General features: G+C 49.1%; 1 protein-coding gene across 1 annotated transcript in view; it reads left to right on the plus strand.

Moving 5' to 3' along the window:
• LOC125740651 (POU domain, class 6, transcription factor 2-like) overlaps positions 1 to 19062 on the plus strand; it is a 39193-nt gene that overhangs the window by 8356 nt on the left and 11775 nt on the right. The window contains exons 2-4 of the mRNA XM_049012105.1: positions 3893 to 3990; positions 6030 to 6255; positions 17735 to 18111. Of these exons, the coding sequence (XP_048868062.1) occupies positions 3893 to 3990; positions 6030 to 6255; positions 17735 to 18111 (701 nt within the window). The remainder of the gene's footprint in view (positions 1 to 3892; positions 3991 to 6029; positions 6256 to 17734; positions 18112 to 19062) is intronic.

Raw genomic sequence — 19062 nt, forward strand, 5'->3', positions numbered from 1 at the left:
CTGACAGGTCGGGGGCCGCCGATCCGAGTGTCCGAGACGGTCCGAGAGAGAGACCCCGTGGACGTCTGAGCCCTGGGAGGCGCCAAATGAGGCCTCACAGCTACAGGCCATGCCAAAGGTCTTCGCTCCAGTAGCAGGCTCCTGAAATAGCCGGCACAGAGGCGGAATATTTTTAGAGCTGGCGCTCGGAGTGGAGGAATGATTGATTTTTTTTTTTGTTTTGTTTTTTTCTTCTCTGTTGCCCACAGTTATGCATCCTTTGGAAAATGCTCGACATTCGCTGCATCGCTTCAGCGTTTTCCTGATCATATGTGACAGACGCTCCTCACTTTTTGGCCGGGGTTCAGGGTTCACAGACTGCGAGTGATTTGCATCCCGCCGGCGCGACGGTCTGTTTTCCCACCTGTTCATTTCCTCCTAAATCCCCAGCGAACCGTTTACTCTCTAATTCTCATGATCAGCGAAGGCTGTTCTCAATCCTAATGTTCTCTGTATATTTGACGAAAGAAATCTACATATCATAAACGATGGTTTCAGATTTATTTCAGGCTTCCCCTGAAAGCTGTCGGTAATCTTAAGTTCCTCGTTATGACTGCCTGTTAAAAGTTCCTTTTAATGTTCTCTGTGATTGGTCCAGTCCCCCCCCGTGACAAGCGGAGAAGTGGCATGTTCCGATCCTGAGCCTCCGCCTCCAGCTCCTGAGTCTCCAGAGGAAAAGCGATTATTGGCAATAATGTGAGCAGGTCTGCAGTTACTGTCGGAGACATGAGCAGCCTTTTAGAGTCAGGAGGGAGACCCGGGTAAACCGATTAGAAAACGCACAATATACAGACTCACGTCTGAATCAGTTAAATGTTCTTGGACCCTCCCCAGCACACATCATCTTTCTGCTGGGTAATTTAGTAAGTTATATGGGCCCTGGGCCACGGGGGCGTTGTAAATATGTTATGTTTGATAAATTACACAATGTTATTAAAACCGAGCCTTGGATTTGGGGTGAAGGTGTGGCTGCCAATGCAATAAAAACAGGACATATTGGGGGTGGGGTTCATTGTTTTCCTTTTATCAAAATATTTGCGGGGGGTTGGGGGTCGGCAATGAACCAGGAGGGGAATCTGTCCAGATGCTGGGGCAAACGGTGGCGTTTAGCCCATTCCCAGCGGAGGACTCGCTATGGGACACTGACCCATCTCATCCCAGTCTCCCCATCCCCCCGAAGGTGATGCCCCTGCTATCAGCTAGCTGTGTGCTAACGGAAGCATTATGTTGCCTGCAGCTACCCCTGTTTGGTGTACTGTCGTTGGTAAATAAACTTTGATTTGATTCCATTGCCAGCAGGTAGCTGTGTGCAGCCAGCCAGCAGTGTGCTGCATGATTACAGGGAGCATTTAAACTGTGTGTATTTTGCTGTCAATAAGTAGATCTACCCTCCCCCATAGTAACTTCGATTTTAAGGTTTCTGGCAGCCCCTAGGACTCGCAAACTGAGCTCCGTTCTGAATGCCGTCTTCTTCCTTGTGCTGGGATCCCGCCTGCGTTTCATGCCGTAACGTCCAGCTGAGTGGCCCTCCAACTTACCACGGTGACGCCACTTAAGCTCGGCCTCTCCGTGTCGCGCTAATCAGTCGGCCGTCACGGCTGCTGTTTACAGCGAACACGGCACAGGGTGTTTGGCGCCATGTTATATGTCTAGTGGGAGTGAATGTTCCTACTACGGGTGTGATGTGAAGTAAAAGTCTGAAAGTACATGTGAGAGGAGGAGGGTGCGTGTTTATCTGTGTCTGGGCTGTGTGTGGTGATGCAGAGGACGAGTTATGAAAGACAGGACTGCATGCCACCTCGACTCGGTACGATTACGTCTGTACGTGATAAAATGTGAGCCTCACATGAAGGCCAGCCTGCTAGCACATTAGAGTATGTCCAGCCTTTGTCAGACATTGATAAGGTGTCCATATGACCTCTGACTTCTGCATAAGGACCTGCTGAAGTCATTAGAGGTCAGGAAAGATCTAAAAAAAATGCATGGTTCTTTCTGATTGGCAGAACCCTATACTGTTGTGCTGTTGCTGGACAAATAGGTTATTCTGGATGTTTTGATGTGTTTACTAAGCCTGCAGGTTTTATATAAGGCATGCTGAGTGCCTAAACCAGAAGTTACAAATTCCTTTATTGGAAAAAATTGACACCATGGCAAAAAAAAGAAAAACATTTAGTAAGAACCTGGAACGGCAGAGTCTTTCTGAACTGGTATTATTAGTGATGTCCTAATCCACTTTTTTAGTACGCCAATTTTATCCATTTGGTATTAATATCTGCCGGTTCTGATCCAATCTTTTAATACATATTTAAGTACACATACAGTAGGTGTTGGCGCATGGTTCGTCTGAGGCTTGCAAACATTGCTGGTATCTGATAGGCTACTTTGAGTTTCCAAATTAAACAATTCCCGTATAGCTGACATCTCGATAGTTGGTAGATTCAAGCCATGTGCCTCAGGGTTACTGCAGCATGTGACGGAAGCTTACAATCTGCGCAACTGACATAAATAAGGTGGATGTGGGAAATGTTAAATCGATCGGGCTTTGGATAGGGCTGTGGTAGCCAATAGCGATCCATTAAAAAATATCTGAATCGGCCCCAATTCCGATCTTTGATATTGGGGCATCACTGGAAATTATGTCGATATTTGTTTGCTGGTTCAACATATGTTGTGATGATTTTTTTTGATGAGCAGCTCAGGTCTCCGTTTACAGTGAAAACAAGGGTTGCAACAGTAAAACATATTTGTTGCGTGCCGTTCTGTTACATCAGTTTCGGTTAGGAACTTGCAATGAAATGAATGAAGGCATTTCTCGACATGAGTGAAACCTAAGTTCACAAGTTGTTTTTCGACATTATGCTAATTCTGGGTGTGAGCTGGTCATGGCTAGTGCTGGGAGATGTCAAAGACCCTCCCACGTTATCTAAATCAGTAGTATCATTTTGATTTCTCACTAAATTGCACCGACATCGGAGAGAGTAGCTGATAAGACCAAGACTGACTGTGGCTCTGTTATACCAAACTCAGATATGTCAATGTACAGTAAACGCATCCAACATGCTAACTCATTTGAGACGACATCATTCGAATGTATGTATGACCAGAGCAAGGCAGAAGCAGCCTTTAAAGTCAGTTTCCCAGCAACATCTAAGGTGCTGTTTTAATCATTTCAAAACAAATTCTGTTTCCCTTCCGTACCAGAATTGCACTGAACCATGAACTCAATATGTTAGCTTTGCTCATGTTATCCCTGCAGCTTGGAAACAAGGGGACCCAGATGTGGAGCAAACAGGAAACCTAAACGAGAGTCTAAGTTACGGGATGGATGCTAAGGTACAAAAGCAGGAGAGTCTGACCTGGGGAGTGAAGGGAGAGGCAGGCATTTTTTGCAGATGCGGGGAGATCGGTACAAGCGCAAACACTCAGAAGGCGACTGGACACACTCACAGAGCTGAGGATCGGAATTAACAAACTCACTGAGCTGAAGGTTGGCATTAACACACGCACCAATCCACGCATGAGTGAACTTGAGCGATCGAGTAGAAGCAGGGCAGCGTAAAGCTCAGTAGCTGGACATCGGATTGTGATTGTTCACAACCGGCTGGACCTGTTAGGTAGGTCAAATCATCGAGGAAAGCCAGAAAGGGGAATGATACGCAGCTGAAGTCCATATTCTGGACTGGGAGAAGTGATGAGGGGGCGTGGCCGCAGTGCGGGCCTGTGTTTTGACCTCACGCATGTCTAAGTGTGTGTTTACTTCACGGAATCCAAAGTTTGCCCAATTCAATTGAGACGGTGCTGGAAATGTCTACACACACGTGCTCATTCCTGCTTTCCGTCCTCATCATTTTAGGCATCCGGGCCGTGTTGCCAAGACCCGACCCGAGTACCAGCCCTTTGGAGCAGAAACGGCCTGGCCAGACCTACCCTGGCCTTCCCGCTGGAGCACAGGTAGGCACCCAAATGCCAAACATCTCACTTAAGGGGAGTTCCTGCACTGCATAATGTGCGTTTATTGAGCTATGTACACAGGATGAGGAAAATTGGACCAGAGTACTAACAGATAAACTGCAAAATAAACCCACTGTTTATCATAGTGGTTTTATCTACTCTTTCTTCTCTGAGAGAGATGACACGTGTCTTTAGAGGATGGCCATTAAATATCAGCCACCCTCACTGTGAAAAGAGATCAGTGGTCTAACTGCACATTGCTTTAGACTGAGTTGCTCAGAACACTGTTCTTCTCCTTGCTGTTTTATACTTCTCTGTGTAAAGAAATATTATATCCCCTGCTAATTCATACTCTGTTCCTCCATGAAAACCCCTCAGTCATCGTCAGACGTTGCTTGTTTGAGTCCCTTTTTCATTTTGCCTGTATCCAGAACATTCTGTAGATCCCGTACACTTCACCTTACCATTGATTAATCAATGTAAAGACGCTTAGATGTAACAAGCATAATGCTTGTTAGGTGTCTGCCTTGTCTACAAACCCTTTAAGGTATATTATAGAGAAAAATAGAATTCAGAACAGGCCACTGTCAGACTGCTGTATTACCACTGTGATTATGGTGAATTGTGTATCTCTATGTACCACAAACTTGCTTCCCTTGGTGTGATATGTGTCATGGTGTGGCATGATGCAAGGATGATCCACAGTACAGCTTAAGATCAAACTGGAACTTTATTCTAAACAGAACTCAGACATACATAATACAAGCTGAACCACTAAGGGTCAAAACAAAGGCAGGCAGGTTAGAAAAGGTTAAACTAAGACTGGAAGCAGACACAAGGAAAGACAGGGGAGAACACGAGTAAAACATCTACCACAGTCACAGCAAGACTGGCAGGTAACCCATACAATGACCAACAAAGAACAAAGCAAACGCAGGCATATAAAAAATGTACAGAGGTATCCAGGACTAAACAAGAGACAGGCATGGGCCATTCAACACTAAGGGCTACAACACTTTCAATGGGATGGCCAGCGACACCTGCTGGGCAAACAGGGAAACGACAAAGAGGACAGGGCAGGGACTGATCCAGACAATATGGTTCTGCGATAGTGGGGCATCAGGGTTGACCCTCTACCATACCCTTGTCTTGTACAATTGGTGGCCAGTAGATCTTCTGGTGAGTAATCAGGATGACAGGTTGTGTCAATTTCTGCATTGGCTGACAGCTCACTGCTCGCGGAGGTAGCGGTTATTCACCTGCATGCTGATTCCCCTTCATATTCCTCAAGCTTTTTGAAGTGTGAACATGTGACGCTTATGGTAATTGGTCCTTCAAAGAAAATTACATCAGAGCCACTCTTCCTACCCCTTTCTTAGCGACGCTAATGTGCTGTGCGAAATGCAGACCAGTAAATTAAGAACACCGCTAAGTCTGTTTATCTTAAAAAAAAACACACAAAAAAAAAAGAAAACTGACAAAAATATCTTTAGATGTGATTTTAAACACGCTAGGTGGCATACAGCGATCTGCCTGGTGGCACACCTGTGTTTTGTTGAGTGCAGCCGCCCCGAGGGATATTGGCGTCTGTTTTCCTTTGAAGCTTGAATCTGTGTGACGTTCAGGAAGAATCACCCAGAGATCTCAGAGTTTCAGTTTGAGGAGCTGTGCGTTTTATTTTTTTCATGTCTGTTACGGGATTCCAGCTGAAGCGGAAGTCTCCGTGGCAGCTGAAGACGCCTTTCAGCAAAGCCTGCCCTGTTTCTCTATTTAATTCTCCAGGGAAACATAACATTTTGTGTTCATGCCTGGCACCTTATTCATTGTGTCCGCATGCATCTCATCGTCCGCCGGTGCCAACAATAGTACCGTAGATACTCTATACTTTCGTTATCTTCACATTGATTGTGACTCTGCCTGTGTTCACTTTTTATTGATGGTGCTTCTCAGCTTCTATTGACTTCAGATTGAAGACCACGACCCCTTTTCTGGAACCGAGCTTCTCCCTTCTCTCGTTAACAATGGCCTCTTTGTTGTAGCACCTGCTGGCGGTCCAGCAGCTGGCATCAGCCGTGTCCAGCATGATGCCCACGGGCACAACGGGCCTCAACCAACCCATCCTCATCCCCTTCAACATGCCAGGTCAACTGGGCAGCCAGCAGGGTCTGGTACTCACCATGCCCAATGCCAACCTTAGCAACATCCAGGGTCTGATGGCAGCAGCAGCCAATGGCATCATTACGCTGCCTCTGCAGAACCTTCAAGGTAAGACAGCGTGGACGGCTCCACCTGGTGGTTGGATGACTTAATTCTCAAAATGTTACTCAACTGAGACTGGCTTTTGAAGAACCTCAGGAAGTAAAGTACTGATGTCGAAAAAACCTGCACTTGCTTTTTTTTTTGCGTAATTTTCAAGTTTGTGCCAGGATGACTGTGCAGCTAACAGAGTATGTCACATTTAAAAACATGTGATTGGGAAAATGTAGTGGGTTTGAAGAGTGAGCTTTTCAGTTTTTAGGTAACTTCAGTTGTGTTTCAGTACAAATGCGCGATAGACCAAAAGTCATATGACAGAAAGTTGGTGTCAGCAGAGGCTGTGATTGTGTGGTGTGGACACCATGACCCCAACTACAGTATCCAGCACTGGACAAGCCGACATGCACAGCAGTGTAGTGTAAAGGCAGTAAAGAGGCTGACGGTAGTTTCAGTGGGGTGGTATGTTGATACTAAATGGTGTTTATTGAAACAGATTTTCTCTGTGCTGTGACAGCCAGTGTCCTATTGCTCAGGGTTAATGTGTTAAGGAGCCTCACTGTGTTGAGGCCTCTCTGATGAAACAGCCTCATTTTACTGGTCACTGTCTAGTTAATACCCCCTTTAAATTTTTTATGCTTAAATGTTCCCTTTTGATCACAGCTGTAAATGGTTTTTAGTTTAATCTTTAAAATATTGTCTCCTTTATGCCATTAGCCTGAGTGAGGACGAGGGGTATCAGCCATGAATCCTGGATGAAGGTGGTGGGGGGGGGGGGGGGGCAGATAAACTACAACTGAGAGTAAACTGCCAGTAGCAGGGGCTTCACTGGGTGGGGGAGATCTTCATTTGTTTGGATCGAGGAGATCTTCACGAGTGTGGAGATCTTCGTGGGTTGGAAAGATCTTCATGGGTTGGGAGATCAGCATTGGTTGGGGGAGATAATTGTGTGTTTGGGAGATCTTCATGGATGGAGGAGATCTTCATGAATGTGGAGATCTTCATGGGTTGGGGAGATCTTCAGTGGTTGGGGAGATCTTCATTAGTTGGGGGAGATAATTGTGTGTTTGGGAGATGTTCGTGGATCAAGGAGATCTTCATGAGTGTGGAGGCACCCTTAGGAGGGAAGGAGAAGGTCCCTTTGAGACATCTGCAGTTCCTGCACCGCATGCTCCTTCAGTACACCTGTGAGGACCCCCCCCGAAGGGGCTGTGATTTTCATGTCATGTGTACACAGTGTCTATTCTTATTAAAAACCCTAGGTGCGTAATGGACATTGATTTTGTTTATTCCTCTTGTAAAATTTTATGTTGTGTCTGAGTCTTATTCTGGGATCAGCGTAGACCAGCTAAAAGCTGTGTGAGCTCTAGATACCCTGGCTGACACGTACCAGTGGATATGATGATACTGGGATATAGTAACGTCTTAGTATGACTTCACCAGACATATATCATGTTGGGTTTTTGAACTCCCCGAAGGATCTGTCAGTGAAAACTACCTTCACCAAATGTGGTTGGCTGTGTTCTGCTGCAGCCCTGTACATGTGACAGGGGCAAGGAAGATAAAGGAGAGAGGTTTCTGTGAGTGGGAGCAGAAAGGAGAAGATAAAGGTCCAGGGTGGACAGAGGAGTGAGACAGAGTCAGGAGTGAATGAAGGTCTGGAGAGGACAGAGGAGTAAGACAGAGTCAGGAGTGAATGCAGGTCTGGAGAGGACAAAGGAGTGAGACAGAGTCAGGAGTGAATGAAGGTCTGGAGATGACAGAGGAGTGAGACAGAGTCAGGAGTGGATGAAGGTCTGAAGAGGACAGAGGAGTGAGACAGAGTCAGGAGTGGTTGAAGGTCTGGAGAGGACAGAGGAGTGAGACAGTCAGAAGTGAATGAAGGTCTGGAGAAGACAGAGGAGTGAGACAGAGTCAGGAGTGAATGAAGGTCTGGAGAAGACAGAGGAGTGAGACAGAGTCAGGAGTGAATGAAGGTCTGGAGAAGACAGAGGAGTGAGACAGAGTCAGGAGTGGATGAAGGTCTGGAGAGGACAGAGGAGTGAGACAGAGTCAGGAGTGGATGAAGGTCTGGAGAGAACAGAGGAGTGAGACAGAGTCAGGAGTGGATGAAGGTCTGGAGAGGACAGAGGAGTGAGACAGAGTCAGGAATGGATGAAGGTCTGGAGAAGACTAAATGATGCTTAGTGATGCTAAATGTCTTGACTCTCCTTGGGTCCCCCAGGTTGTCATGGCTTCCATTGTCACCCTGTCCATGTGATCATTCCCTGTCTGTCTGAAGTTTCTTCTAACAGCACCATTGGTCTGTTCCTTGGCAGGGTTAAAGGTCACCCCTCACACTGGGACTCGTCATGTGACCTGAGTGCAGACTAATGGCTGATTACTGTTAGGCTATACAGACGTGCCTTATCTCAGGAAGCGAGACAAGGGTGCAGGCAGATGTTTTATTATTAAAGTTACTGAGTCACCCAACGAAAAATCAGGTGCTTAGTTATTGAACAGTGTGGCCACGGAACCGAATCTGCCTTCGCACATCGGACAGCGGCAAGTGTGTCTGTGTGTGTGCATGTGTCTGTGTGTGTGCATGTGTCTGTGTGTGTGCATGTGTCTGTGTGTGAACCTTTTATTAGCTCAATTCCCATTCCTTTTGTCATGCTATTTCCCATTTACAATATACCTCCTCGGTGGAATAAGCCAAGAAGCCATGAAATGAGACACAGATGTGCTGACGTTCAGTGGCTGCGATAAATGGCGGTCAAGGTGATGCGGGCCTCCCCATTACAGGATCCCCTGGCAGGGGGAAGATGATAAAAAAGTTACCTGTCAGGAAGAGCACAGTGATGCATCTTCAGCTGACTACAAAGCAAGGCGCAAGTAGCACAGCGCGTTATTTTAACAGTGTCATTTTTTATAAACGATCGCGTCTCCGGTAGCTACCGAAAGCGCGTTCTCGAAAAACCTGTTAGCGGAGTTAGCGCTTTGCATTTTCACTCCTGTGACAAAATTTGAGGTGTAGCTTCCGGAGCTTTCTGTGTTTTCCGAAGTGTGGCAGAGGGAATAGTGTCTACAATCCCATCAGTCATTCTTCCTCCTCATTCGGAGGCTTCCTCTCAGTGTGCTGTCCATCATTGCTGTACTCTTTCCTTTTTTTGTCTGCACTTCAAGAGTTGGAAGGTGGACGATGTTCAGTGGAAATGTTTCTGCATGCGGCACTGGGTTGGCCAGTAAAACCTGCTCATTTCCAGCACATCAGCATTTAGATCTAACCATCTGCTGGTTTTTAGAACCCCCCTGTATGCTTTATCTCCATCATAGTGTGAGGGGTGAGGGGGTGGGTTCTCTGGCTCCGCCCACATCATGTAATAATCATGAGCACATTTGTCACAGAGGAGGCAGTGCCCTGCATAACCCCGGAAATCCACTGAGCAGTTCAGCCTCATTGCAGCAGCGATGCAGTCGCTGTGGCTGATCGCCTTCACTCTTGTCAATGATTTTGATTCTACCCGCTTTGCGAAAGATATGCAGCGAGTCTATTTTGCTGGATGGCACTTCTGACAGCAGTTCAACCTGCCAATCAGGTAGCGCTTATCTCATGAATATTTATGAGCGTTCCCAGCCACCCTGCAAACAGATCTGCTTCTGGAAGGCTTCTGAACCACTTTTGGTAGGGGGTCGAGGACATGCAGAGGACGGACCCAAACCGCATCGCAGCCGGAACGCAGCACAAACCACTCTTCGTGGAATTCTGACGTAATCCTCCTCAGCAGTGGTGTTTACCGCCACTCATATCACCTATTCGCATGGACCCCTAAGTTTTGGGCCCCCTGTTGGCCACAAACAGTCACTACACTTAATGTTAAATAAACACATTCCTTATTTAGGAGATGTGGAAGCAGCATATTCTGCTGACCAGCTACCCGGGGGCACGGCGGCCCCCAAAGAGTCCCTAACCCTAACCTTAACCCCTCATGATCACCGGTTCGTTTTGGTATAATTTTACCTTTTACAATGTATAGATGTATCTCAGAAAAAATGTTTTATCTATTATTTTTAATCCTTCCTCATATCCTCATAGTCATCACCTTTGACTTGGAAGCACTGTGAAGGGCTTTGAAAAAATCTCGACAGACGCAAGTAAGCCAATATTCTCATGCTGCACTGGAGGTGATTAATGACTTGGGGGTGCTGTACATTTACTGGGGGGGGGGGAGTCTGATAAAATAAAAACTTGACACGGAATCTGCGTCTCTGTGCGTCTGATGGCCGATGCGGGAATCGTCTCCAGTAGAAGCAGCTACACAAAGACTCAGGGCAGAGGATTGATTGATTTGTTGTGACAGCAGCCGGATAATGGAGAGTGAGGTGCTAGTGGAGAGGAAAGGGGGGGATGAAGGTTTGCTGAGACGCTCCGAAGCGGCGGCTGCTGGTTTCACGTCCTCCTGTCCCCCGATGCTGGGATGGGCTCCGTCGCCTGTCGCGTGTCAGCGTTAGTACACCAGCCAGAAGCGAAAGAGAGAGACCGGCCCAGAAACTGCGGCTCTAGCGCTGAGTGTAAACACAGCATGCTACACCAACACTCTTTGGCTGAAGACAGCAAAGGTACACACGCTCCTATTAAAGCACATCCGCTCCAAGTTTCTGCAAGTAGGAAATCGTGCAATAAATGTTATGCCCTTATCTTAATCACCCTGTCACTGTAATTTATCTGTTTAGCCATGTGTACTATGCAGCGAGGAAAGCGTGCCTGATATTTACTCAGTTATCCTGCTTATTAAATGCGCTGAACGGCCAACCACACCTGCAGAGATTCAACAAAGAACACCTGGTCTGGACTCTGCGCTGTTTGTGACAGTCAAGGCTGGTGTCTGAAGCTTGCAGGGGCCAGTGTGGCCAGCCGCCCCCTAACCCCTGAGCTAACCAACCACTGAAATACCTCCTGCTTTGTTTCCATACTGAAGCTCTCCTTACCTGGCAACCGGAGTCGACTTTAAAGTAGTCCGTACACAAAGGCTACATTACTGAAAATTTAGGCATGAATGAAAAGTTGTGGCATGGTGGTGCAGTGGTTAGCACTGTTGCCTCACACCTCTGGGGACCCGGGGAGAGTCTCTGCCTGGGTTACATGTGTGTGGAGTTTGCATGTTCTCCCCATGTCGTCGTGGGGTTTCCTCCAGGTACTCCTGTTTCCCCCAACAGTCCAAAAACATGCTGAGGCTAACTGGAGTTGCTAAATCGCCCGTAGGTGTGCGTGTGAGAGTGAATGGTGTGTGAGTGTGCCCTGCGATGGGCTGGCCCCCCATCCTGGGTTGTTCCCTGCCTCGTGCCCATTGCTTCCGGGATTGGCTCCGGACCCCCCGTGACCCAGTAGGATAAGCGGTTTGGAAAATGGATGGATGGATGGATGAAAAGTTGAAGGGTGTGGCTTTAAGCAGAAAAACACCCCAGTTCTCCTACAGCCACCACAGATGCATGAAGACGCTTCTCAGAGTCTTTAACCTGAGGAACGGTGAGAGGTAAATGAAGACGCAGGTGAAGGCCGGTCCCCGGCAAAGAGGCACTCAGTTTCTGGTACTGGGGGATGCCAGATTAGAGGATGTGTGACCATCCAGCTTCCGGGTTTCTAGCAGGGCGATGCTGACGAATCCTCCAGTGGAAACACGGATCCCGTCTCATGGCCACACAAACGTTTCCTGCCAGAGCCTGAGATCTCGCCTCTGGGTCGGTTATGAAATGCAGTCATTATAAGGGGCCTTTTATTCAGCGCAGCGTTGGCATGAGAATGTGCGACTTTGCAGAGCGGTTTACAAAGTCAAACGGCAAATGGGGTCAGCAGGAAAGGTCGGCCGCGGGTGTCGGCTTTCGCTGTGTAACAAAAGCCAGCGGTCAGTCTCTCTAGAAGCGGGTTGGTAAGCGGACGCAGAAGCAGCATTAGCAGGAGGGCGGGGGAGGGTCACACGCTCGCTAAAAGGAATCCGCCGTTTCGGTCGGTGAGCTCTGCCCCCGACGCTTTAATTAATAACCGTGCTTTCCGGGGGCTTGCTGCCGATCCCCGCGGAGCGTCTGCGGGTACAAAGCCCAGAGCGAGGCCTTCTGGACGTTAATGATCCCCGAATAAGCAACTGGCGTAACCTCAAGTACATCTCGGACACATCAGATGGGCCCTCCCCAGACCTCAGGGTCACCACGCGTGGGGGAGGGTCCCTTTCAGTCATAATCAGAGGAGCTGCCGTTCTGTGCACCTCCGTTCTGAATCTTCCTTTTCTCCTCTCCTCTTTCTACCACCTTCTTTCTCACTCACTTCTGCCTTCATCCTTTTCTATTCCCTTCTTTTATTTCCTAACCCCAGTCACCTCATGTTCTGTCTTCCTTCCTCTCGTCACTCCTTCCCCATCTTCTGCCTCCTCCTCATCTCCCTTTCACATCCCTCTTTCCCCGTCTTCTCCTCCTACCTCCGCCTGCTCCTCAGCCATCTGTTCTCACATCTGCCATGAAGTGTGATGCCTCCCTCACCAGATTTTCCTCAGCGAGCATCCAGATTAATATCTTAACTGTAAATGACGCACGTTGAATGAGGTCAGACAGAGATACTTGGCAAAGTCTGTGATCTTCGTGTGACGTGATCTTTCACATCACCATGGTCTTTTTTTTTATTCAGATTTCCTTAAAACATATGCAATGCTACATTAATGCTACATCTAATTAGCTACTTCTAATATGCATAGATGGTGCAGTGGTTAGCACTGTTGCCTCACACCTCTGGGACCTGGGTTCGAGTCTCCACCTGGGTCACATGTGTGTGGAGTTTGCATGTTCTCCCCATGTTGTCGTGGGGTTTCCTCCGGGTACTCCGGTTTCACCCCACAGTCCAAAAACAAACTGAGGCTAATTGGAGTTGCTAAATTGCCCGTAGGTGTGCATGTGTGAGTGAGTGAATGGTGTGTGAGTGTGCCCTACGATGGGCTGGCCCCCCCTCCTGGGTTGTTCCCTGCCTTGTGCCCATTGCTTCCGGGATAGGCTCCGGACCCCCCGCGACCCAATAGGATAAGCGGTTTGGAAAATGGATGGATGGTTGGATAATATGCATATACTGTAATCCCACAAACAGATTTGTGGTTGTTCTGCAGGAAAAGCACCTGCAGTAGAGTGAATGTCTCTGGAAGTACCCAGAAGAAACCCCACGACGACATGGGGAGAACATGCAAACTCCACACACATGTGACCCAGGTGGAGACTCGAACCCGGGTCCCAGAGGTGTGAGGCAACAGTGCTAACCACTGCACCACCATGCCGCCCCCCAACTGGACTAGTACAGTGAAAAATGCAGTGCAGCCAGTGGGCTGATGTTCAGCTTTTTGTATCCGCCCTTTGCTTAAATTACTCGAGATGAGCTTCCTTTTCAGCCTTGGCACTAACCCTTCAGTCGCTGATCTCCTGGTGCCCTGATGTTCACACCTGAAACACGGCAAATCTGGCAGAAGAGCAGGGCTTTTATTAACTGGGGCATTTCTGGCCATGAAGCGGTGAGTAACGGCCCTGCCCATCTGCACGAGGGCCGGGTTGGTTAACTCCACCTGCCCTGGCCCCGTCTCACACCCCCACGACCCAAAGGGGATCCACAAGCTCCGCGCTCCATGCCGCTCATCTGGTGATGCGGTTCATGTGCCAATGGCTGCTCTTTTCAGGCCCTGGGGAGTACCTCCAGCCATGCGTTATGTGCAGTCCTGAGTACAGTGTACCGAGGAGACCCACTGCCTGGGAAGAAGCTACCACAAAATCAAGAAAGCAGGCGGGGAAGCACATATAGCTCCCCCCACCCAGACCACCCTGTGCACCTCCCAGCCCCCCCACCCCACCTCAGACAGCTCTCCCGACCCATTTATTACGTTGATGTTTTTAAGGAATAAAAAGCAGCTGCTTGTTCTCTTTCTGCATATCGTACCCTGTGCATTTTAATCTTTTCAAATCTGCGCTGTTGAGTATCAGCCCTGGTCCTCCCTGACTTTTTGCTTTCACGCTCCCTTCATGGAATGAGGCGTGTTGTGTGCAGTAAACAAACGTCGACAAACAAATGTCAAGAAATACAGCCCGGGCCCGGACGCTCCGTTACTCCCGCACATCAAACCCCCACCATCGATTTTTCCCTCCCCCTGGGCTGTCCTCCGAGCATTAATTCTTCATGAGGCTTTCGGGCCGCGGTCTCCGCTTCGGCCCGCTTACCGAGGTGTGAAGCATTTAATAGCCACCCCTAGCTCCGCTAGCGGCTTCGGTTCAGGGGACCCAGCCTGGGGGCTCCGCTGCAGAGCGCTGCCGAGGACACGTTTGGTTTTGGACGTGTGCTGTCCGATGACCCCACACGCTGCATCTGGGCTTTGGAAACTCCTATAGTTCATCAGGCACATGGATGGTCTACCTTTGCTACTGGTTACTCGCCATGTGAGCCTCACAGTGCACAACACTGTCATCAGGTTTGATATTACCCTGCATAGGGGGAAAACATGGGGCCTCCTGCTGGCTGTGCCCGGAACTGCTGGTTTGCAAGGTCAGTGTATTTTTATACGTCGTCATTTTAAAAGATTTTCATTGATTGTAAAACCACAAAGAAAAATGTTAATGTCAGAGCTATAGCATGGGGTAATTGCCTAAACATAAAACGAAACGATTCGCATCTGCAAGAGCAATGATATGACGGGAACTGTGGTTCTTTTGGGTCTTGGGCTGACCTGGCAGCAGGATGCCACGCAGCAAACCCAAAAGGCGCGTGCAGTCATGTGACGTCTCGTCGCATCGCTGTCCCCCGGACCTGAGTTTTCTGATTGTAGACGTAGGACAGCCGTAGGAACAGACACACGCGAGGTAACAGACCCAGAGCGACTCCCGTAGCCTGTATTCTCAAGGCTCGGCGGAGGAGGGACTTTGGCAGGGGGGGGGAATGAGTGAGGTGCCACTTCATAAAAAGTGGCAGGGTTCGAGAGGACTTGTCAATAATGGGGAGGGGGACGTCAGTAGCCTCCCGGGGACGGACTAAACAAAAATGACACCTCTGTGATACACCAGCCCCGTGTGACCCTGACAGTCAGTGTGCTTCAAACTGGATTAAAGCCTCTCCGACAGTGTTATTGCTGTGGGGGGGGCGGGTGCTAAGCTAAGCTATACTGGAAGGTGCTGGTCATTATGGAGCACGGGGGGGGGGGGGGGGGGGGGGGGCGTCTCTCTTTGCTTTTGTCACGTTTAGTCTGCTTTCCCTTTACAAAGATTCACCAGGGATGGATTTTTATTGCCTCCCCCTTCAAATCAATAACAATTTACCTTTAATAGAGAATCTTCCACCTTAACGTCCAGATATAAAATCCATGCAGCATGTATATGAAAGTAGAAAAACATGCATCTGAAATGGGACACATACTGGGGGGGGTCGCAACATGCCAGTTTTCTCCATAGTCAGTCGGTTAGAATGCGGTTCAGGGTCGGACCCGAAAACAGGCCGGCGGCCCTGAGATGATGAAGGCCGCCTCACAAAAGGTGGGAAAGGAAACAATTAGCTGGGAGAGCTGACTGGCGCGGGTCCCGGAGCGCGGTGGTCATGGGGGGGGGGGGGGGTGGCAGCCTGGCTGCCTTGTTAGCGGGGGAGGGGAGGTCAGTGGGGCCGACAGCCTTAACAAGATGACAGAATTTATAAAGCACCTCCCCCTTACCTGCAGCCTCGCCGTATAACAAGCCGCAGGGGGCTCACGGCTATAACTCCTGAATTTGCCCCCCCCATGATCAGATCCTGAGGATGCTCCCGCTTCGGCTTTCATCTTTACCTGGCATGGATAATTTCCAAGAAGAATTTTCCTTCTATTCCTTTGCTGTCTTCCCCTCCCGCACCCCCCTGCCCCCCCCCCCCCGTCCCCCCTCCCCCAGCCAGTGCTGTCAGCTTGTAACTGTGCCTCCCCTTCTGAAGTGGAGGTCTCACTGCTGCATTTCAGGTTTTACACACACACAGAGACACACACACACACCCCCACAGTATATAATGTGTGTCAGGGTGTCTCGGCCATGTTCAGATGCACACTGTACCGTCTGCTGGTCAGCTCTGCCTCTGGGGGGCGGGGGGGGGGGAGGGGGGGGTTCTCAGGGATAATTCTGTGGCTGTCGGCACCTCCCCCATTACGTTTTTTACGACTGTGTACTGCCCCCATACCATCACCATAATATATATGTATATTTGTTTGCTATTTAACGATGCTTTAAAGTTACTTTAAGCTTGACCTTTCACTTTTATCCAGAAAGGACTCGCGCGTGACAGAGTCTTGTTTGCGCCCGAGAAATACAAAGTTTGAAACAAATAATAATCATCATTTATCTCATTTCACCCAGGTGGACACAGAGCCTCTCGTTGGCCTTTAGCTGAAATGAGGCCAGTGAGTAGTGGGGCAAAGGCGCCCATGTTGGGGGTGATGAAAATCCTTAAGTTCTTAATCTGCTGTCACCCCCCCCCCCCCACCCTCCCCACCAATGACAGGAGAAACAGTGACCTTGGATAATCCTTTAATGTAGCTTCAGGATTCTGTTCTTCTGCCATCATTTTTTTTTTTTAATTTAAGGGTGTTACATCACACTGGCCTGTGGGATACTGAGGCACAGCATAAGAAAACCGCTTAGTCAAATGGTCTGACTCACATCACACATGACACAACCACAGCGGCACACAACAAGGGGCCATTATACTGGCTGATTATTCAGCCAGGATGGGCGGTGCAACGGCGATGATCAAATGGTTACTGGGGCTACAAATAAATATGGAATAAAACAAGACAAAACAAATCTGCCCTAAACAAAAACTGTTAGTGTGTAGATTTAGCACCCTGATTGGCTACCTGCACCTCTGCTTGTCCTGTGATTGGCCTTGCTGGGGTGGGCAGCCCGTCCAAATAATCAGCTATCACTGATTAGTGCTGCTGAGGCTATCTTCTCTTTCTGTGTCACCGTGGTTGGCTGACACCCCAAAGCTGGAGTGCTGACGGTGTCGCGACCACGTGCCCCGTGATTTTACCTTCACGCATCTCATTATTACCCACAATGCATCAGTAAAGGGCTTAGAGGGATATCATAGCCAGATATGTAAATGTGCTCATCAGGAGGACCTGGAGATATGTTTAGATTAATGGCCTGTAATGGACATTCAGATTGGAACTAAGAGGGCGGGGAAGTGTGAGTTAGTGATTCAGGGAGCATTGTGATGCTGTTAAGCCACTCCTCCTGTGATCAGCTGTGATCTCATTGGTGCAGGTACAGGCCTGTTTAGGTCGGAAGTAGAGAAAATACAGACAGGAAATCTGGGTTCAGCATGATTCCTGTGTGGCCACATCCCCTGTGGTACCTTAGCAGACTTATGTGCTAAATGGAGCCTGTAGAGGCCAATTCTCTTTCTTTCTTTTATTGATTAGTCTAGAGTGACCTTTGCCTCCATGACGCTATAAAACTTCCGCGTGTCTCCACTCTGTGGCAGCCCCAGGCCGCCTCAGCTCCCCGCTGCAACACCTCCAGCACCAGCACAGGCAGCAGAAGGAGCGGGATGTGGAACCAGCTCACACCCAGAACCAGCAGGACAAGGGCCCGGTTCATCCCCGTCCCCAGACCCAGCAGCAGAAGAACCCTGACGTGACGCCGACTCGCTCCTGTCACCAGAACCAGCATATCAAGGTACCGGGTCGCTCCGGTCGCCAGAACCATCACCAGGTTCCCGACGGTCATCAGCCACCATCCCCACGTGGCCCGGTCCGGTCCCCAAAGCCCTGCCTGGGCTCCAGCTCCCCGCCTCGCAAGCAGAACCAGTCTTCAGTCCAGAGACAGCCATCGCCCCCCACCCCAGCCGCACCCCGCCAGGTAAGCAGACCGAGGTGGATGGGGGAATTTATGAGCAACCATCCAAACAACTCTTTCACTGACCAATAGTCAAACCTGGCCTGTTTCTCCTTTACGCGTTCAAGACCTCTGACAGATGATCACATATACATGTAATCACTGATTATGCTGTTCCAGTTGCCAGGGACGGGAATGCCAGTCAGGAATAATGGGATGGTGTGGAGATCTTTGCAATAATACCTGAAACTGCCCACAAGCCCGGTGTGCCTTTAGGCTTCAGATCAGACTCTAGGATGTGGAATAATTCAGTAATTGAAAACCATGGGTTTGTTCTGGGTGAAAGCAGCTGGGGAGGGGGGTTTCTAGAGACTCTAGAGAGCAAAAAAAAAACATCACAAGCCCCCCAAGCTTACCCACTCTGACAGGGTAAAACCTGTTACCATTATTATAGCATGAAGTCTAATGTTATTAGAGAGCTTAATAAACACAAGTCCATCATTTTCAAAAAAACAAAAAACACAAAAACAAATTTGTCGCTAAAAAGTACTCTGTAACCGGCCGCCCTCTGGGGCCCCCTACCAGCACGGGGCCCCAGGCCTGTCCCGTCACTATGCCCCTGCCTGGTGCAGGTAGCATTGATTTGAATTCATTCCAATCATCATGCACAGCTTAATGCCTTCCGGAATAAAAGTATGATCTTCTCAGCCTCTGTGCCACTTCTACCTTGAGCCCTATGTATGTCCGCCCCGCCCGTACCCCCCTCTGCCTGGCCCCATCCCGGCTGTCTGGCCTCCTGTCTCATGTCCGTTTCCTTCCATATCCCCGGTTCTGGTTCTGGAGGAGCTGCCCCAGGATGTCTGCTCAGGTCCATTCGTCAGTGTCAGCCGCTAATTGGGTTGCGCGGCCCCGCTCCTGATGCCCGCGACGAGATTATCCATCTGTTATTCCTGCACCTCTCTCCGCCTTGTCAAA

The sequence above is a fragment of the Brienomyrus brachyistius genome, chromosome 4 (genome assembly GCF_023856365.1).
Source record: "Brienomyrus brachyistius isolate T26 chromosome 4, BBRACH_0.4, whole genome shotgun sequence".
Lineage (NCBI taxonomy): Eukaryota > Metazoa > Chordata > Actinopteri > Osteoglossiformes > Mormyridae > Brienomyrus > Brienomyrus brachyistius.